The following is a 22,109-nucleotide window of genomic DNA, read 5'->3' on the forward strand; positions in this document are numbered from 1 at the left end:
GGCCGAGACACGAGACCAGCCGCGAGCCGAAACACAATCAATCAATCAATTTTTCGTGTTATGGCTCCATCAAGGTGTTGATGATTCTGCCAATGTCGAGGTTGGATTAAGACACGGCAAAGAGCATATAATCACTACGTAGCCACTACTAGCCAAAGAGCATATAATCACTACGTTTGTAACAAAAACGAAATTAAAAAGAAGGATAAACATGACGTCCTTTGCACTGATTGGCTGATTGTTTGACACATAGACAGATAAGAAAAGGAATACAGTAATCAAAAAAACCCGATTGTTTAATTTTAATAAATATAAGTAGTAATAGAATAGACACATTACAACAAAATATTATTTAAATTTAAGTGTATTTAATGAAATAAATTTTTTTTTATCTTTCACTATTTAACTCTTTCCAGTTTGGTAAATTATTTTACCAAAACATTCTTTGAACCTCCCTCCCTATTTCAGTTTACATTTGTCAAAGGCTTTAATATAGGAAAAACAAAATATCTATAACATTTCCATAGCAGCAGATTTCATCTACTTTAAAATTCCTTCCACGTCTTCGTATGGGTTTGGCAATCATGTCATGTCGTAACGTACATGGCTACACTGCCAACGGGGCACCTTCGCTCCGATCGATGGCTCTCTGTCAACAATGTACTTTCCTCTGAAATATTTATGAAATAACCCAACAAATGTACTAATTACTTCTAAAACGCAAGAAATAAGCCTTGAATACGTATTTATGTCGCATCGTTTCAAAGTTTACAGTGAAAGGTGACAAGTGAAAGTGCGGTGCATGTCAGAGAGTGACTGGTATTGTTGTAGCTAGCATATGCGTGCGGATTCCTCGCGAATGTTACGTAATTAAAGGGCCATGTCGTGGGCCAAGAAGCCGGGAGGACCGCCCGGGGACCAGGCGGCCTTCAACCCTCAGGTAAGTCCTGTATCCCTAGGTATACGTGTTCGTAGTTTCCACTGCAAACAGTTTTGTTATGGCCGCGTTTAATACGTTTTTTCACATGTTATAATCTATATTTACGTGTTTATGCTTCTTTTGGGTATATTACGTGCTTATAATAATTTTATACTCGTTTATAGCGAGTTTTTCGCATATCACTAACCCATATTTTTTGTGATACTAACCTGTTGTATCATTTGATGACGACGCAATATTGCTAAGCAGTATGGGTTAGAGTAGCTTTTACATCATTAATTCGTGCTGTATTTGTATACCCCATACCTCTGAACTATTTTTTACATATATTTTATTATCTTGTTCTTCATTCATTCATTTTCTGTCATTGCTTCTGAATTGTACATATATATTGTAATTTAGGCTGTGCTCTTTTTTATCAGCTCCATTACTGTAAACATAGGGAAACATGTATTAAGTTGGCCACCTACAAGGGTGTCATCAGCCAATGGATTATGGGAGGGCAAGTTGATATGACCAGAAGACCCAGTGGAGGGGAGGAGGGGCATACATTGTGTGTAATACATGATGTGAGGGAGTAACAACACTATTGGACACCTAAGTAACATAATTTTTGCTGCAGTATGTAAAACAAAATGGTTTACTTCAGGGCATTGTACTCTAACCACAGTATGTACGAGGAATGTGACCAACTTTAGGACTGGTTACCCTAATCCTAAAGTCAATCTAAAGCAATGAAATATTTGTGTTTTTAATTGTAGTTTTAGGCAAATGCTCCTAAATTTTTTGTATAAGTTAGTTTAGTGTCAAAGAACATAACCACTAGAGATGCGGAAAACGCTTCACTGACTTGAAAAGATTGATTCATATCTTGAGGTGATATATATCACTCCTTTCGCTCAGTGGATCTGTAGACTATATTATTCACAAGTGAGTAGATGAGAGAGATGTCAATCAATAATACAGACAGCCATAAGTGCCACCAAGATGGCAAATCACGCAATACGATCCTGCCATGTTCTCCCGAACTGCTCTGAGACATATTCACATTGTCTCAATCGCTGATCATGCTTGGTTGGCTCATACGAACCATGAGTGGGAAAGAGCGAACACACAACACTGAGATAGATGAGTTACTGAGCTAGTTCAATCATCAGTGAGTTGAATCAAAAGATATAGTTCATCTAAAGCACTCAAGTCTGCACATGTCTAATAACCACCTCTCAATTTCTTTAAGTATGCTAGGCAATTTAATTTTAGTTTGACACTATTAAATTTTTAAGAAGAAATACAGACCAAACATTGGATTCCTGGCATGTTCAGATCATAAAAAGCAGGTTTTCTAGTCAAATGCCTCTAAATATTATTTGCAGAGCGAATCTATTCATTCTTTCTGCTATGCTTTCTGCTTTAAAAAGAAATTAAAAATTAAAACCACTTACTTTGTTGTGTCATCATCACAGTGAACTCACAACGGTCTTAAATGTCATCACCCAGTAGGTAATTTTATTGCCGCAGCGAAGGTGTTAATTGACCCTTAGTGGACCTTATTTTATAATAACCGTATTTACAATAAGCTTATGATTGAATTATCCCATCAAAAACATGTTCATGTAAAATGTTGCCAAGACGAAATCATAAGGCTTGCACTGTCAAAAAGTTATCAGATCCATCTCATTTTTGGTTTACCTTCTCTCCTCCTTCCATCTCTAGGATACCATTCCGCTACCTCTCTATCCCACTTATTTTTACCTTCTCTTGCAATATGTCCAGCCCATTTCCATTTTAACGTTTTTATAGTCACTGATATATTCCCACCCCTCCTTCCTAAGATAATTACGAGCTTGGAGTTTGATAACTAAACGAGATGGCGCTGTACAGCTCCATACATTATGCGATGCGGTAACTTTGGCTGTCAAATTTTGATGTTTAATAATTCAGTGAACAAAATACATATGGTCAGTACAGCGCCATCTGTTTTGGTTGTCAAACTAGCGGGCAAATTTTATCCTTGACCTTACCTGTCTATCACAATCTTCTCTTTGGTACGTATTTATCTTTTAATATAATGAAAAAAAAAAACCATTGAAATTCAGTATTTTTGTACATAAGTGATATGCATCTTGTATTATAGTGTATGTAAAAGTTGTTTGTTATAAAAACTGATTTTTCACTGAAACTTATGTTATTTGTTACAGCAATTCAATAACCAACAAAACATGTATCCAGGCTATGCAGGGGTGCCACCACAACAGTGGCCTCAACAACAACAACCAATACCACAACAACAGCAACAATACAAACAATACCCCTTCCAACCGGAGTTCCCCAATGCCAACCAGATGTATCAGCAACCATACAACCAAAACTACCCGGGCTACCAACCCCAACCCGGCTACCAATACTATCCAAACCAACCCAATCAGCCTTCGCAGGGCCACACAGACGCCTGGGAAGACAACTGGGACTGGGGCTGGGACGAATCAGCCAAACAGGCCCAACTTGCTGCCCAAAACCAACCCCAAGCGTTCAACAACGCAAATGTCATAGAAGAAAGCTTTGCTTCAACCGACACTTGGAACTGGACCATGGAAGACAAAAAAGAGGAGAAGCCTGCTGAGACTCAAGAACTTAAATCTGAACCACCGAAAGAGGATGTCAAGCTAAGTGATAAGGAGGCAGTTAAGGAAAGACTGCCAAACTTAGCACTTGGGAAAAGATTGAACTCTGACTTAACACCTCAGTGGTCTATCGAGTCCCAAATGTCTCAGGAATCCAGCGATCCACTCCACTCCGAAAGCACGTATCGGAGCGAAAATCAATCTAGGAATTCTACGAAAAGTAGCCCAGGGCATAACGATACAACTAATTTTAATTTCCAAGGCCAAGAAGAGTTAATGCCCCCGATCGATTGGCCTACGCCGACTGTTGAAGAGATCGAGAGAAGGGACCGAAAACCTGACGAGCTCGCTTCTTCGCTGCAAGAAATGAGCATCGCTAACGATGAGACACAGGAGCGACATGAGGCGCCTTCGCCGTCAAGGTCCCCTGCCGGTATACCTCCTCCCGTCTCAAACTTGCCACTACCTCCTACTAACTTCCCGGCTTCAAGCCAGAACCCCTTTAAGAACACAGGCTCATTCTCTCATAAAAGCACTCCTAGTAAATCCACCACGCCTAATCAACCTTTCCCAGGGATGACGGCCTTGAATTCGCCGGCAGCAGTCAACAAAGTCCAGCACAGAGCTCCAGTAGGATTTGGAGCGAACCTGGAAACGACTCCGGACAATTCAGAACGCCCAGACCAGCCTCAGGTAGCTTTCAGACCACTGCAAGTAAATCCACAGGTACCAGATAATTTGGAAGTCGCGCCACAGAACGATAGGAACGAGTATTTGCAGACGGCGCATCTGTCTACGGGTGATTATGAGAATACTGACTTCAGTAGGGGCTTGCCGCCTCCACCAGGATTAAGAAGGATGGTTGTAGGCCAACAGGAGTCTAATTCCGACGAGCCCCCACCAGGTTTAGCTCGCATGGTGCCGGGACAACAAACTGAAGCAGATAACTCCTACAACCAGCCGGATAACTACATGGATAGACACATAGATGGGCAGCCTACAGACGAGAACCCTCGCCCTTACCGCCAAGCCGATGGCCAACAGACCCCTGACTATTCCCAGCCACAAAGATCAGGACGACCTATCATAGGCAGGATGGTTCCCGGCGAACCAAGCAACGACGAATACCCTCAATATCAAGCCGGTTACAACGAGCACAGAGTCGTAACGGGCGTGGACCATGATTACCCAAACGCCGGACCTTCTGATATACGAGAGCAGAACGTGGACGGTTCAGACTATACGGAACCGCCTAGGAATCCTTTCAACGTCCGGGGAAGCTCTAACGATGTATCCTCCGATTATAATGGACCTCCTGAAGAGCAACAACGGGAAGTCATGATGGAAGGCGAGAATCTCCAGGACCTAAGCGTCGCTACATCTTCTGATTTAAATTATACCAGAGAACACTTCGATGGCGCTGATACCAACGCAACAGATCCAGGAATGGATAGAAAGACGGACTTGTCCGAGAATGACCATCCTGTGTCAAGCTCGCGACGTCAATCTCTCAACAGGACGTCAGGAGAGGATTCAGAGAGGGATAGAATCAAATCAAGCCCAAGGAGGGACAGAAAACACAAGCCCTCGAGAGATAAGGATAGAGATGATGGGAGATACTCAAGAGACAGGAAGTATGACAGAGATGCAAGGTCCGGGAGGAGAGAGCGAGATGATAAGGATAGGAGGGAGAGGAGAGATGGGAGAGAAAGGGAGGCGAGTCCTGACGGTAGGAAACATCGCCGCGGAACGAGGAGTCGTCGGTATGAGACGGAAGATACCGATTACTATAGCGACAGGGAAAGAGAACGCAGGTAAGAAAAATAGATTAATTTACTCTACAGTATGCTTGTTTTGTATCATTGTATCATTTTTATAAAGTTTGGACTTTCAAATTTTGCAGACCGTCATCGACCACTTCTTTACACTCAATTGAGTTGAAATTTGGCACACTTAAGTAAAACCAATAACTATGCAATATTATCGTAACATATCGTGCTGATCTGATGATGGAGACTGGAAGTGACCTTGATACAACGCACGTCGTTGAGACTTACGTGAATGAAGAGAAGATGGATGTTTGAAGAAAAATACAGTACGCGATAAAAGCTGAGATTTTTAATCCTTTGACCACCAACGCGTTAAATGACGCGCGCGGTTACATCCCAATATCAACCTTCGTGCATTGCGATAAGGTTCACGATGACGTGCCGTAGGGTTAACAAAAATCTTACTTATTTAATTAAGATTATGTCATATAAATTTAATAAAATGTTTATAGACGTTACCGCGAAGGCTCGCACTCGTCCAAGCCACCCCGCCCGGACGACTACCGTCGTTACGACGACCGACATCGCTACAACACGATCGAGCGCGACCGTCGCTACGACGACGACGAGCGACGACGCTACGGACGATACAGGGACATTGATCCCAATCGCAAATACGGCAGCTTGAGACGGGACGAGGATAGAAGAGGTGAGTTACTGACAGACTACACAGCGTTTCAAAGAGGTCACCACACAAGGTGCAATTTTTCTTGTAAAATGCTATTAGGACAGCCAGAGGCGGGTCCACACAGAGCGAGCATACGCGCTTTTCCTCGCCCGAGCGCGACCTTGGCCGAGCCGCTCGGTGTCGGTTTTTCGTCATGCTCAAAGACGCCTCAGACGTTTGCCGCGCGCCAGTGTAAAGACAATGATCATATAATAAAATTCTAATCGAAATATATGATTATCGTCAAGAGGGCGCTGTTATTCTCATGTATGTGGTGACAGTTCATTTTAGTATGAAACATTTAGTTCTAATGAAATTCCGTAATATGGCGCGTGATCATATATTACTGGTCAAGCTTTACACGTGTTTGATTATGGTGCGCGTGGTTATGCGTGGGTACAACTTTGGAAAAAAAAAATAACAAGCGTTTCAAATTGTTGTGTCCTTCTTTTCTTCCTCACTTTCTTTCGAATTGCTTCAAATAGCAAAATAAAAGAAACGCAAGCCACTGCAGTTATTTCGTGCGGCGCCATTTTGAACAGCTGACTGAGTGACGCCATCTTGCCGAGTCTAGTAGTAGTCTAGTATGTATGTTTGCGTGGGTCAAATCTTTGAAGCTGAATTTGACCTACTTCCCGGTTTCCGATTGACCTGAAATTTTGAATACATATGATTGACATTTACCAGACTTGTCATGTTAATTATTTACTTGTACATCATATAATCCGTTATAGCGGTCTACAGGTTTTTCATCATCGTTCAGAGACAATGTCCATGTGTACATATTATTATATTATTTTTCACATAACCTTAAAGGCCTGTGCACACTGGATCCGTGTGCGTAGACGTGCACTTGCGCGTTGTAATATACTGATCCTTATGAGAGATGGCACAATACTTGCGTGACGTGTGCGTGCATGCCTGAATGGCTCTAACATTTCTACGCACACGAAGTCGGTACAGAGCACACAGCCTTTAAACGCAAAATTGTATAAAGATGACAGATATAAATAAAGATGTGAGATAGACTACCCGTCTTTTTCTATGTTAATTAAAGAGGGACGGGTAGTCTATCTCGCCGCGAGATCTGTCGCTGTCGCGCCAATCATGTGCTAGTCCGGCTGTACGGTCAAGGACTTTAACTTCAGTGCCATTTCGTACCCTGCTACAGAAAACGAAATTATGTATACGGAAAATATTCTCTGACTGTACGTCCAAGAATAACTTAGGCGTATAAATGCTGATGTTTTGTTATTGTGCCTCTGAAATCATTCATACCTTTATTATTTTTAAATTAAAATTAAAACGTATATATAATACATACAAAGCAGAACAAGTTTTGGTTTTAGACAGAAACTAATAGACCATGACTAGTGGTTCTGTGTGCTATAGTCCTCGCGAGCTTAACCTGAAACTGAAGAAATATATGCTCCGCCATTTTGAAATATTCCCAAAAACTGAATCGACAAAACAATTATATTTAATCATAGAACCTGCTCACAAAACTTCATGAGAATCGGTTGAGAATTCATACGAAAGCATTTTTACCCAAGCTGTAAGGAAGGCCTTCGCTAACGCTCGGACTACTATGATAAATTTAAAATCAATCTGTATCACAAAAGTGATCCCTAAAAAGAACTTATATCATTTAAAATGGTTATCTCACGCCTGACACGTCCATATCTCTCAGATTGCGTGTAAACACGATAAGAATATCGGCCGATTATCTTAAATCAATACATATCCAATTTATGTACGCTAGTTAAGTCATAGAATTTATTTCCGTACCATTTGGTACCTTGTCACAGTGGCAATCAATATGTAAGTCGATAGTGACCTCATACTAGAGTCTATGTTGAAAGAGTCGTGGAATGTATGGGGCCCAATAAATTCCACGACTCTTCTCTTTCCGAACAGACTATAGGCATGATGAGAGTAATTGAAAATAAGTTAAATTTTAATCATAGAATTCGAAAAATGCTTATATTTTTTTATTAAGTAAGTGATTATTATTTATTTTATTAAAATTAAACTAAAAAATACGGACGCCCGCCATGATATGTTAAACACCAATCAGAGCGCATGACGTCACACTTGTGTAAACAAATACCCATAGCGGCCATTACCCAAATAAAGTGATTCTTTGCGCTTTTATTTTACGTCGTTCGGTTACGATACAAGTTGGTTTATATCAAATAAATATTAATCATAAGTCGCTTCTAATGGAAGCTCACAAACTCGCTCATCTGACCCAGCCTCAATTTCCAGCCTCGCTCGCTCCGCAAGATCCGCTGGCAGTGGAAGGCAAATGCTGGAACTCTTTTTTAGTGGAAGTGCACAGCTAATTTCCTCCGGTCCGCTCAGTTCGCTAGCTCCGTTTCCGCTCATTACCCTTTTTTAGTGGAAAGCCCGTATTGTCTGTAGAAAAATCTGTACCTACATAATAAATGTTTCTAAACATTATACAGGGTGACCTTAGCCATTGGACAAACCCTGAAATCCCACGTAGGGTTACTTCTCAGGAATGCTCTGACGTTCATATTTTTTTAATTAGGACAAAAGATAAAAAAATAAAATTTTCGAACAAAAGTTATTTGCAATTATCGACAACAAAAAGAAACAGACTGTGTTAATCTTTGGCAGTGTCTTTGACAATTTGTTCGAAATATTTGATAATGATGACATTTTTCAAAAGTCAGAAGCTTATTAGTGTCATAAATAAAAAAGATAATCAAAAAGGTCGAAGAAGGTTCCATACGATTCTTTGAGGATATTACCTTAGGTTTTAGGTTAGCTACTAACACATACAGGCTGCTCCAAAGTAAAATATGGTAATATGTTAATTTCTTCGAAACCGCCACACCGGTTGTTATGATACTTTGTACACTGGTTCTAAATACCCTAATGCATATGTACATTTCGGCTTTGTACAATGGCTAGGGATACACTGTATGTAGAACAGTTTTTCATAACGTGTCATCATGCCTATTGTCAGTGTGACAAGGTACAAAATAGTACTGAAATTAAAATCCTTGACCGCTCTAAAGCAACACTCTCGTGCCAAATGATTGTCTCTATGAGAGTTCCTTCAAGTCTCTATTGGTTGAGCTTAATTTGGAAAATAATTGAAGAAATATGTTTTCACCGTATTTTTACGATTCAAATGTTATATTTCTAACTTGACAAAAATATGTCTTGAAAATCTAATTTGCTTAACCAACACAGCGAAGAGGACAAATCGCCAAACGTGTACTATGCGTCGTTGAAGAGTTCCATTCTGATCATCATCAGTAGTTCCACTTCATCAAATGTCACTTTTTTAAATGTAAATGCTTGATTTGTTACAGAAAATACAAAAATCATTATATTTATGCCTTTCACATTTGAAGGGTTCCCTCGATTCCTCATGAATCCCATCATCAGAACTAAGTTTTGACAAAAACGGGACCAATCTGTATATATATAAATTCAAACAAAAAAACAATTTTCATAATCGGTTCAGAAATGACTCAAATGACGGAGTTATGGAGTAACAAACATTAAAAAAAAAACATACAACCAAATTGATAACCTTCCTCTTTTGAAATCTTGAAGTCGGTTAAAAATGAAATGCATGTCTTATATTGATTTATTTTCAGCTGTATATCGTTAGCCTACATACCTGTAGCAATATAATTTTAGTATAAAATAGTTAGTGGTATGGTCGAGGGATCTGTACCCCTAGTGTAAATTTATTCGATGGCGTAACGTGACGTGCCCGTTTGCGTTAAGTCACATTTTTTATGGGATTTAGAAACAGCGCGCCAAATGGGACGTTTTGGAAACTCGAAATCCCATACAAAATGAGACATAACGCAAACTCGTACGTCACGTTTCGCTATCGAATACATTTACACTAGGGGTACTGATGAGCAATATTTTAAACGGAAGTATTTTTTCAGAATAATTGAGATAAGGAAAAAGGTAAAAATAAAAACCCGCACGACGGCCACAATCTTCCGTCTTAAGTGTCGTGTGGCGCTCCATATCTTTTGTTTCCTTCTAATTTATATTTTGATGATGAAGACGATGATTTCTGAATCATCAATAAAATATTTTTAAATATACACATTATTAATTCTTTATTTAGTCAGAGGTACTACTATTAATAAAAAAAACCGGACTAGTGCGAGTCGGACTCGCCCACCGAGGGTTACGTACTTTTTAGTATTTGTTATACCGGCAACAGAAATATCATCTGTGAAAATTTCAACTGTCTAGCTATCACGGTTCATGAGATACAGCCTGGTGACAGACGGACGGACGGACGGAAAGCGGAGTCTTAGTAATAGGGTCCCGTTTTACCCTTTGGGTACGCAACCCTAACTAGCTTAAATCTAAAATAGGACCTTGAAGTATTGTACCAAGGATCCTGGCGGCATTTCCTCGTTGTATCACAATACTGATACGTTGTGCGAGGAAGCCGCCAGCTCTTCGGTCGCCAGTTACGTCAAGGAGACTTCAGTTTCTGCAAAAACTTGTACGCGCTGGGACTCAATGAACCTAAAGTTTCATCTAATATATTAATATATTTAGTATATTTATTTATTTTGCAGTCGTGACATTTTCGGGTGACGTCAAAGACCCCGATTTAAAAGGTATTTGTGAAGATGCATGCGTGTGATCGCATTAACACGTCAAATCTCTATACATTTCAGAACATTACGTCCTAAATGTTCAGCACATGACGAATTTTATTCTATAAATATGGCTATTTCCTATAGAAAAATCAATCTGTTTGTCATAGACGTCATATAACATTAAGTACGATTCCTACCGAACAGGCGGATTCGGGCCGCGTCGGTGCGCATTTCAAATTTGTACGACCGCAAGCCGGTCGGCTGCTCGCGGACGCGGACGGCTCCGGACGAATTCCATCGCCATACATAATATAATAACAATGCGCTTCGATGCGGCCTGACTCCGCCCGTTCGGTGAGAAACGTAGGCGCCATCAGATATATCGGAGCGGACGAGGTGCTCAATAATATGTGAACACACACTTGTGCCTTGACAATAGAGGCGTGTTCAGATATTTGTGAGCACCTTGGCCGCTCCAATATATCTGATGTCGACTGTACTTTATTGCCGAGGAGGGGAATGGGGGCATTGGCTTTAGTATTAATTTTAAATGGATGGCCTTGATTGTGACGTCACAGCATTCTCATAATAACTTCATACATACTTTTTGACGTATCATAAATAGAATCCGATTAGACTGGGCGGTATTACTGTAGACTTAATGCAATCGGGATATGGACCGTGATTACATTTTGTATTGTTTTCGTGCTCCCGATATTACCCGTGAACAAGATGCATGTAACTGCGTCGAAATATCGGGAGCTCGAAAACAATATAAAAGGTAATCGCGGTCCATATCCCGGTCGATTTAAGTCTAGTGAAACTAAACGGGAATCATTCAAAACTGGTATATTACCCTATTGTCCATATCAGTTTAATTTAATACTTACAGCTGTATCTTGAGAAACAAAAGTTATATCTGATTCTGCCGTCGTCGTATACATGTATATGTATACACTACCCTTATACATTCACTATCGTATGGTGACAAGCAAAACTCGCTAATTAACACCACAAGTTCACAGCCATAGTGAACCATATTTGTGGTGAAATAAGGGTGTTTTTTTATTTTTGGATTTTGTTATTTCGGGGTTGGACCCATTGTAACAGTTGCCCAGTGTGACCTATATATGCAACCCGTATATTATTGCAGGTGACCCTGTATATTATCACGCGAGCGTGATATTTGTATGATACACGCTATTTTAATGCCTTTCAATATGTTGCAGTATTAAAACTAGTATTAATATTAGAATTAGGTTTTTTTGGAATTATGTCAATCATTTCCTTGCACATCGAGTTGTACAGTCAGCATGAAAAGTAGCGGATCAAACAAGGTTTCAAAAGTATCTACCATTCTGAAACAGCTTAACAAAATGTGATGTTTCTATATGTAGAACAATGAAGACGATAAAAAATATACTTTTGAATGTAAATTTTAGAGATTTATCTATATTTGGAAAAGTTATCCAGAATATCAGATGCTTTTGGCGCGTTGTTTTATCCGCTACTATTGATGCTGACTGTACATATCATAAGCAAATGCATAATTAACAAAGATCATGTGTATACAATTATTAATATCGACAACATTAAAAATCTTTCGTGGGTGCTCTCACTACAAGCTCCTAATTTACATTCAACATTGATTTGTATGAAAGCGGCGATTGAGAAATTCATTTAACCTTATGAACGCTTTATGTCATAAACACACATATCCAGACAGAAGTTTTTGTGGCAAAATAAAGTAATTGACAAAATCATATATCGACATGTCTATTATCGATGTTACCTTAACGTTATAGATATTTTTAACATTGTATGTAGCTACCGCGAAATACACAACACGTTCGATATCTTCTTTGATACACCCATTAGTAGTTTTCTGATATTTTGACACTGTATTCTACAATTTAAGTTTTTATTTTTAAATACTTAATATATGTAATAAAGAAATTATAGTCGGATTTGTAATTGATTTGCATTCTTGAAATTTCCCGGTAAATAAATAAATTACAGCAAGTAGGATTTACATCTTGTAATTATTAATCTATGGCCGACTTATCGATGTTTCATTTTCTTAAGGACTTGTTTTTGCCACAAAAACTTCTATGTCTGCACATATCATTCAAACGCCAAGCTCCCGGGCGCAAGCGAGCTAATTTAAACCTTACTGGGAAGGTTACTTTGACAGCGTCCGCCATAACACCTATAGCTGTCCTTGGCGCTGTGGGCACGACTAGTAACGACAAATAGGTGTTTTTGGCGATCAAAAGGTTAAAAAGTGAGAAATATTTTACTTCCACCAAAAGGAGATGATGCGGGTTTTACTTTTTTTTGAATTGGTATCAAATTTATGAGTGTGAATCGGCCTCCCTGCTTAGTTAATAGTGACCCTGCCTACGAAGCGAGAGGTCCCAGGTTCGAGTCCTGGTAAGGGCATTTAGTTATCTGTGTATATCTATTATATATATCGTGGTCTAGTACCCACAACACAAGCCTTATTGAGCTTACTGTGGGACTAAGTCGATTTATTTATTTATAACTTTAAACCAAATGTTACATATGTTACCCCAGTAAAAAAAGGGTCCGAAATTTTTCTACCATACTCTGTAAAGTTTTGTTCAGGTTCTAATATCTCTATCTCTTTCAGGCGACCCGTACTCGTCTCCCTCGCGCGCCGAGTCCCGCGACGCTGGTCCTACCGACGACGAGTTGAACGATACGCTCGCGTCGACTGATTCCCGCCGTCGGTCTGACAGGGACAGACATAGGCGTCGGCACCGTACTGATGCGTACTACGATGGTAAGGATACAGCTGCACCATGCGCCATAAATATGTAAACAGCGTTGTTTTATGAACTGAGAAGTGCTGGTGGCCTAGCGGTAAGAGCGTGCGTCTTGCAATCCAGAGCTCGCGGGTTCAAACCCGGCTCGTACGGTCACGTCTGAAAATATCGAGACGGACAACGTGCCAAAAATATGTATACACTACCCTAATATATGGGCCATAAGGTTGTGTATACATATTTTTGGCACTTCGATCGTATCGATGTTTTCAGACGTGACTAGGTACGAATGAGTTTTTAGGAACGTATGAAATATCATTTGATATTTACCAGTCGCTTGAGTCGCTTTTCGGTGAAGGAAAACATCATGAGGAAACCGGACTAATCCCAACCAGGTCTAAGTTTACCCTCTGGGTTGGAAGGTTGCTGTCAGTTGCTGTCGTAAAAACTAGTGCCTACGACAAATCTTGGGATTAGTTGTCAAGTGGACCCCAGGCTCCCACGAGCCGTGGCCAAATGCCGGGACAACGCGAGGAAGAGGTTGTTTTATGAACTGGAATAGATGTCATATACTAAAAAAGTGTTAAGAGTGACTGAGTCCACGGTGGTAAAGGCCGGAATCGAACGCGGCTAACATCCTGACCACTAGACCACCCGGCTATGGCGGTATAGTAATTCTCTAGCAAAGACAATTTGAAATAGAGGTGTATTGTCAAAGAAAACTTTGTAGCCACAGTTTTACTGTCATCTTTCGACACATTTAAACTTTAAGCCATTTGACTTTGATTCTAAATGACGATGCACCATACCTTTGGCCTTTGATTTATTAGATGGCGCCACTTTGTGATATTTTACAATTTGAACATATATTCAGTGAAAAAATAAGGATCAAAGACAACGGAGACCTTTCCTAAAGCTTCGGTCAATGACGATATGGCAATTAACGTTGTTTTCTATTATTATTATTACATTAGGCAATCCCAAAAAGATTTAAAATGTCCTAAGTATTCAAATAATCCAATTTATTATATATTTTTTGATAAATTTGAGAATTTGAGTTATTTACTTTTAAAATGTTCTATTTTTATTACTATGAGTAGTATAAAAATTCTTCGTATGAACATCACAGTTATGACCCCGACATAGCCTTGATATAGGCCAAGGCTATGTCGGGGCTATGTCTTACATTACAATCCCCGTCGTCAAAATTACCTTCTCTTTTAGCCATCGGTACACATACGGGCCTAAACGAAATGCTCAATTTCACACCTATAACAGTGAGAATATGGTGTCATCAATAATTTTAATTCTCTTTTCAGGCTACAACAGCGTATACTCAGACCCGTACGCACTACAACGCCAACAATACCAGTACTACGAGCACTTACGCCTCACTAACCCCACCCGCTACATGGAGATATACAAGCAAATCATGGCCGGGCAACCGCCGCCACCCCCACCACCTGAATATCTCGCCGCGGCCAGCAAAATTACTGCCATGCAAGGTTAGTGTAACTGTAAGGTGTATACTCGCTAGTAACCCCACTCGCTACATGGAGATATACAAGCAAATCATGGCCGGGCAACCGCCGCCACCCCGACCATCTGAATATCTCGCTGCGGCCAGCAAAATTACTGCCATGCAAGGTTAGTGTAACTGTAAGGTGTATACTCGCTAGTAACCCCACTCGCTACATGGAGATATACAAGCAAATCATGGCCGGGCAACCGCCGCCACCCCCACCACCTGAATATCTCGCCGCGGCCAGCAAAATTACTGCCATGCAAGGTTAGTGTAACTGTAAGGTGTATACTCGCTAGTAACCCCACTCGCTACATGGAGATATACAAGCAAATCATGGCCGGGCAACCGCCGCCACCCCGACCATCTGAATATCTCGCTGCGGCCAGCAAAATTACTGACATGCAAGGTTAGTGTAACTGTAAGGTGTACACTCGCTAGTAACCCCTCTAGCTACTTGGAAACCCCACTCGCTACATGGAGATATACAAGCAAATCAAGGTTAGTGTAACTGTAAGATACATACTCGCCAATAACCCCACTTGCTACTTGGAAATCCCGCCCGCTACATGGAGATGTACAGTAAGCTGCAGAGGCAAGTTACCCCTCCTGCTCAGAAGTTTGTTTGCCGGGGAGGGGCCGGGGGTTCTTTGCAACTTACTGTACAACCAAATCATGGGCAGCCACTGCCACTTCCACCACCTGAATATCTCGCCGTGGCCAGCAAAATTACTGCCATGCAAGGTTAGTGTAACTGTGAGATACATACTCGCTAAAAATCCCACTAACTACTTGGAAACCCCGCCCGCTACATGGAGATGTACAGTAAACTGCCGAGACGGGGTAACCTGCATAGCAGTTTGTTTGCAGGGGGGTCTTTGCAGCTTTCTGTAAAATTGCTGCCATGCAAGGTAAGATCACAGGCCACCTCAACTACTAGACAGATCACAACACAAGACAATCGTGGTCACCACAAATAAACATTCCCCTACAAGTTCTGTATGGGAGCGCATCCGCTTATATCAGTCGCGCCTACAATTACGACAAGTGCTCGAGTAAATTAAAAATATCTACAATAGTTTAGCTTTGGGGGTGTACCTGGGCTATTATAGTATAAATCGTAACATTTTACAAATAAAATTGCACCTATGTGTGGTGACCGCGAGCTCTTTGTCAACGCTTCATAATGTGGTGTCTGTGTAGTCTGTGACTGTAACCTACTGTTTTCAGGCTACGGTCCTCTCGGCTACGACAACAGAGGCGCAGAGGGCGGCAGCGTACACTCCGGCCGCTCGAGCGCCAACGGGCTGAAGGGAACTGACACGTAAGTTGTATACGCTTAGAGTGGTGTTTGGCTTGACACTTCACGCGCTTCGGGGACATTGTTAAGCGCTTAGTATTTTTGAGCGTTTTTAACGCGTGGGGTATAGTTGTCGGCGGCCGATAATGAAATTTCTAGGCATATTGTGAGTTGTGAAAATCATTGCCTCGATCCCTGAGGCGACGGAGACTCGCTACGCGGGGCTCCTATTTCTGGACGGTTTGCCCTTCGCGCATCTGAAGAAACCTAAGGATCCTATCCTACCTATCTCTTGGTTTGATGCGACTACCGTCAAAACATTACACAGGAACTTTACGATCGGCCGCCGACATAGTCATTAGTTTTTAAACAGAGCTCGCCCGGAGAATCCATCCAGTATTGTTTTTTTTCTTGTTAGCCTTTTCGACGCTGTGTCAAACAAAAGCTGTCACTCGGCCGCCACGTCACCAAAGTGTCAAAACTGAAATTGAACTTTATGTATATGCACGTAGGTCTATGTTGCTCTGTGGTCTGTGACGGACTAATCCGTCATTGACGTTGGTCCTGCGATCCGGATATATCCGTCGTTGGCTTCAAAAAGGTTAAAAGGATAAAACAATGTCAAAGTCAAAGTCAAAATATTCTTTATTCAAATAGGCCTAGCAACAAGCACTTTTAAATCGTCAAATTTTACAAATATCATCTTAATCTAAATATCAGAGCAATTTATTGATGCAGTTTTTATTGTTCTAAAAAAAACATTGAACTATTATAGATATGGTAAACTTAATAATAAGAATTTCACAAAAAGATCGTCAAACATCAAAATTGTATAAAAATACTAGTCTAGAACCTTTCTAGAATAAAATCTAAATGTCAAAAAATACGGTATATATATACATTGAATTATCAATTTCATCATTAATAACATAACAATAAATAATTCATTCTTTACAATCACACTTAATCCCACGGTGTTTCATCATTCATGTAGTCTTGTGTGCTATAATAGGCTTTAGAGATAAGCTTACGTTTTACATAATTTTTAAATTTACTAACAGACAATTCAGTTATAATATTAGGAAGTTTATTGTATAATCTTACACAATTACCCATGAATGATTTCTTAATTTTATAGAGCCTAGTGAAGGGCACTGCGAGCTTATGCTTATTTCTAGTATTAATATTATGTATTTCACAGTTTTTCTTAAAACTAGCAATGTTTTTATGTACATACAGAATATTCTCATAAATATATTGACAGTGCACTGTCATTATGTTAATGTCCTTAAACTTATCTCTAAGTGTGTCTCTATGGTACATTTTATATATTGCACGAATAGCCCTCTTCTGCAGAACAAAATGTGTGTGTTATTGTAAAAGTCTCACTCGCATAATTGCTTCTCCTGCTGACTATCGTTTCACTTTTAAATACAGTAGGCGCTCGGTAAAGAAATACTAAGACGTGTAGAGAAATTGAAAATGCTTCATCCATATATGACAAGTAAACTAAATAGTTATGAAATAACTATAGTTTATTTCTAACGGGAAATGTAGGGTGACATTTGATTTTTTTTTATTCCATGCCATTGAAGTTTCAGACCAATCCTTTTTTAATGAAAATAACTTGAATCAAAAAGAACAAAAAAAAAACATATCTTCGTAGCTTAAAATATCTCAATATAATAGACACAAATCACCAAAATGCATATTATTATTGTATAAAAATAAAAAGATAAATTTTAATATCGTCGAGTTTCATTATGTAAAACGGAACTCAATTGCAATAGAGTTTGACTCTACTTATCGACCGATTCGATTCCGCTCGTGTTTCAGTGGCGTCCAATTGTGAAAGTATGTTAACTTAAAAATATAAATCATCACCAATGAAAGTAGTGTACTGTTTTTTCCACTGTTCTAGAAATTTTAGTATTCCTTAATTCCTGTCTACGTTAACCTTTTTGACGCCAATGACGGATATATCCGCACCGTAGGTCCAGCGCCGAAGACGGATTAATCCGTCACAGACCACAGAGCAACAAAGACCTACGTGCATATCCATAAAGTTCAATTTCAGTTTTGACACTTCGGTGTCGTGGCGTCCGAGAGTTTGACACGGCGTCCGTTAATACAGTACAGATTTTGTCGTTTTGTGATTTTGAATTTTGATTGTGTTTGCAATAATCTCATCGACAGGTGACAACCAAAACTATACTTCGTTTTCGATTACGCCAAACTGACGTATTGAAAAACACTTTTGAAAAATAAGTCAAAATATGCAACAATATTATTTGAAATAAAATTTTGGGTATACTCGTAATTTTACACAGATCGATTTAGCCCCAAACTAAGCAAAGTTTGTACTATTGGTACTAGTCGACGATATAAATACGTATATAGATAAATACATACTTATACACGGTGCCCGCGAGGAAACGGAAAGATTTTGACAGTATACTCGTATTCCGGATCGTATTTAGAAACAAAAATGTCATATAAACTTTTTTTTTATTCGCTTAGTTTCAGAGTTGACACCAATTTAAAAAAAAAAGTTTTTTTTATTGTATTTCAGTGCAAAACTCCTTTTTGATGGTGATGTCGCCATTATAGGACCTAGTCTAGACGGCCTTATTGACAGAAATCAAAATGACTAGGCACCCTTTGAGTAAACTTGTTTTTACGAAAAAAAATGTACCAATTCATATTAATCCATAAATTTTCCAAGGACATGTACTTATTATGTTTAAAAACATACAAAAAGTAAAATAAAACACTTTCTTTTTGCGGAATTGACTTAAATTTGTATAAGATTTTTTCCTTCGTATGACCTCAGGAATATGTGGTTACATTTTTTCCGTTTCCTTGCACCAATTATGCACCTTGTATACATTGAAAACACCCATGACTCAGGAACAAATATCTGTGTTCATCACACAAATAAATGGCCTTACCGAGATTCGAACCCGGGACCATCGGCTTCATAGACAGTCACTACCCACTAGGCCACACCCCGGCCGTCGTTATATATATAGTATATATATATATATATATATATATATGTATGTCCATTTACGTTCTTTTGGTTTCATAAGTAATAGTGACTACTTTTCAAAAGTGTATAAAAAGACACGTCATAATCGTGTAGTCTTTTTTTATGCTAAAAAAATGCAAATAAATAAATGAACGAAAATCAACCTTGTTTTATCACTAGCACGGTTCAATATGACTCTGAACTTGTGTTAGTAATTACTGAGTATTGATTGTCACCTGACGACATGCCTTAAGCATTAGGATATCTATCGCAATGTTCCGATGAAATACAATCCTTATCACCACCATTTACAGTTGCTTTTAACATAATAGTTTATGCTTTGAGATAGGTATCCCATTTTTCACGCGATATCTCCCGCCGCGCCATCGCTCACTCGATAAGGGTTGCTTGCACATAAACACTTGCAGAGTGATTTTTGAAAGTGATACAAAGTTCAATGTGGGGAAGACCGGTATATAAAATATTTGGTTGGGACCGTCGTCGTCGTCAGGGCAAGAGCTCTCGTGTTTGTATACGTTCTTCGCTCAGACGCTGTCAGAAATAGGAAATGCAAATCGGTTAACCGTAATAAACGGTTATAATCGAAAATCGAATAACCGGTTATGGTTATGTTAGATTATATATTTATGGCTTAAATTCTATGGATAGATCTTGTAATTACTACAAATTCGTGTCTTTATTTTTGGTGTAAATATATTTTTTTAGCATTTGTTTACTTTACTAACGATATTATATCAATTTAATTCCCTTATTTATGAAATTTTGATTCAATATTGTACCACGATGTCCAAGGTCATATATTCACTTTTGCTATATTTTGTGTGTTTTATTAAGAAACGAATACTTATACTCCTATTATCCGACACTATTTCTGTAACCGATTATCGGTTATTTTTGGTCATTACCGATTATATTGTTATGCGTAAGATATGACCGGTTATTGCATTCCCAGCAAGAGCTTCGCTCCTTCCGCTCTACCGACCTTCTGTAAGTGAAGTATGTGTACAAACGCAAGAGTTAGAAGCGACAAAAGAGCTTATAAACGGTCTTATCTGACAGACGGTTTTCTCCGCATTGACCTTAGCAATTTTGGCTCAGTCGATAGCGAATTATATGAATTAAACAGTTTTCGCGATAAAATGTGGCAGTTTCTGATCTGGTATATTTTTTAATTATAATTTTGAAGCAGCACTTGTACATAATAATCAATAGAATTATTCATTTATGTATTATGTGACTGCTACCTAACGAAAGGCATTAAAACATGAGCGTGGGCTTATGAAACTAACATAGTGAGTTTCATAATAGGATCTCACGAGTGTTTTAATGTCTAAATGTATACAATTACTTGCACTATTTTATCTACACACATTATAAGCTCTCAGGAGGTTAATCCAATTGCTTTGTTTTTCTGAGATGTTCGAAATTTGAATGAAATTATACAATCGATTTAGTTGTTACAATGAAGCAATAATAACATTTTCACAGATAAGAAATTAGCCGTAACAAAACAGTTATTTATGCTGGTCTTAGTTTGCTTTTTTGAACGCATCAAAGTTTATGATATGTGTAGATAAAATAATATAAAATAAAAATCAAATATATGTTTACAATGCATGGTATGCATTCCAAGGTATTTTATTCGCCATCAGCTGAGACAAACGCTTTTTATCACATGAAAAATTACATCCTGCATTGTAATAAACACGCATTTGTGATAGCATAAGGGCATCAAAGCTTTTTCACACAAAATAATTCGGTTTTAAACTGTACCTCCAACGAATAGAGTATAGTTTTACTCTAACCAATTTACTTAGCGTTTAATTTAAAATAATTAACTTATTTACTATTCAAATGTTTATTTTTACTCGTAAAATTTTCATCACGTTTATTGTTTTTAGATTAAACATAAATAGATAAATAGCAAGGGTAGGTTACTTTACTATAAAAACTTAGTCGTGAAAGTTTAGAAAATAAGTAAATTGCCAACGAACGGCGAATTATTTTACAACAGGTTTTGCATGATTGTGTAGATAACTAAGAAAAATAATAATAGCCCTTACCTATATAAAGAAAAAAAAACGCTAACTTAAAAGATAATAATAAATTAAAAATAGATCTTGTACATTTGTCTGTAAAACCAAAAAATCAAAGTGCCATCTATCTTTTTTGGACTCGCCCAAAATGGACTAACCTAGTACAATATTAGGTGCAATCGATTCTCGACCTACTCAAAAGAGTAAGATGCGGCGGGACTGTAGACATATTTCCGTAGGTACTATGGAAGATATGACGCTTCGCTACGAGACGCGCCTTCGCTTCGCACTGATCTCTCGGACAGGTAAGTAATGGAAATTGAACCGTAATGCTTAGAGTATAGAGTTATATTTCGTTTAAATAGTGGTTCCTTTAAAGTTTAGGAATAAATGAAATGGGTAGCCGTTTAAGTAGTGTTATATTCTTACGATAGATGTCGCTAGGCGCCTCCCTAAGGCGCATACAAGTGATACGGTGAAAATATTCGCTGTCATCGAGTGAAGTCTCAGTAGCGCAGTTGGCAGAGTGATAAGATGAGATGATGAGTGATTTTATCCATTTTTCATTTATTTCTAAACTGTTATTTCGTTTAAAACAGAATTAATTAAGTGTACCTTTTTTTTTCAATTATGTTAGTACGAAGCCTTCAGTTTAGCAATGTTGTTTACTTTTATGAAAAAATAATCTTAGAAAAAAAATGATTATTTGCGTATACGATATTAGCAGGTATGGT

General features: G+C 38.8%; 2 protein-coding genes across 8 annotated transcripts in view; both read left to right on the top strand.

The window, feature by feature from the left end:
- Positions 1-440: 440 nt before the first annotated feature.
- On the top strand, positions 441-15,014 carry LOC133525546 (zinc finger CCCH domain-containing protein 13-like). 2 transcript variants are annotated; one of them, XM_061861839.1, is made up of 6 exons: positions 441-940; positions 3,139-5,375; positions 5,843-6,039; positions 10,653-10,694; positions 13,330-13,482; positions 14,785-15,014. In XM_061861839.1, exons 1-6 carry the CDS (start codon positions 881-883, stop codon positions 14,973-14,975), a joined length of 2,880 nt encoding a protein of 959 aa, XP_061717823.1. In that variant the 5' UTR covers positions 441-880; the 3' UTR covers positions 14,976-15,014. The 2 variants fall into 2 exon arrangements, with proteins under 2 accessions (XP_061717823.1, XP_061717832.1); XM_061861848.1 differs by lacking the exon at positions 10,653-10,694 and having other exon boundaries at positions 444-940.
- A 122-nt stretch (positions 15,015-15,136) lies between these two features.
- The window catches only part of LOC133525558 (protein transport protein Sec16A-like), a 63,791-nt gene continuing 56,818 nt past the window's right edge, over positions 15,137-22,109 (top strand). Inside the window, exons 1-3 of one of the 6 annotated variants that reach the window (XM_061861871.1) lie at positions 15,137-15,254; positions 16,218-16,311; positions 21,615-21,680. In XM_061861871.1, coding sequence (XP_061717855.1) covers positions 15,161-15,254; positions 16,218-16,311; positions 21,615-21,680 — 254 coding nt within the window. In that variant the 5' untranslated portion in view covers positions 15,137-15,160. Of the gene's footprint in view, positions 15,255-15,280; positions 15,732-16,217; positions 16,312-21,614; positions 21,681-22,109 lie in introns of those variants that run through there. The other 5 variants (XM_061861860.1, XM_061861888.1, XM_061861881.1 and 2 more) reach the window with 5 other exon arrangements.

This window comes from Cydia pomonella, chromosome 1 (genome assembly GCF_033807575.1).
Source record: "Cydia pomonella isolate Wapato2018A chromosome 1, ilCydPomo1, whole genome shotgun sequence".
Classification (NCBI taxonomy): Eukaryota; Metazoa; Arthropoda; class Insecta; order Lepidoptera; family Tortricidae; genus Cydia; species Cydia pomonella.

What these genes read in the sequence shown, in the direction of transcription:
- LOC133525546 (XM_061861839.1), top strand. Translation starts at nt 881, where the DNA reads ATGTCGTGGGCCAAGAAGCCGGGAGGACCGCCCGGGGACCAGGCGGCC. An exon ending in AGGCGGCCTTCAACCCTCAG is followed by an intron (nt 941 to 3,138) that starts GTAAGTCCTGTA and finishes TATTTGTTACAG; the next exon opens with CAATTCAATAACCAACAAAA. An exon ending in ACGGGACGAGGATAGAAGAG is followed by an intron (nt 6,040 to 10,652) that starts GTGAGTTACTGA and finishes TTTATTTTGCAG; the next exon opens with TCGTGACATTTTCGGGTGAC.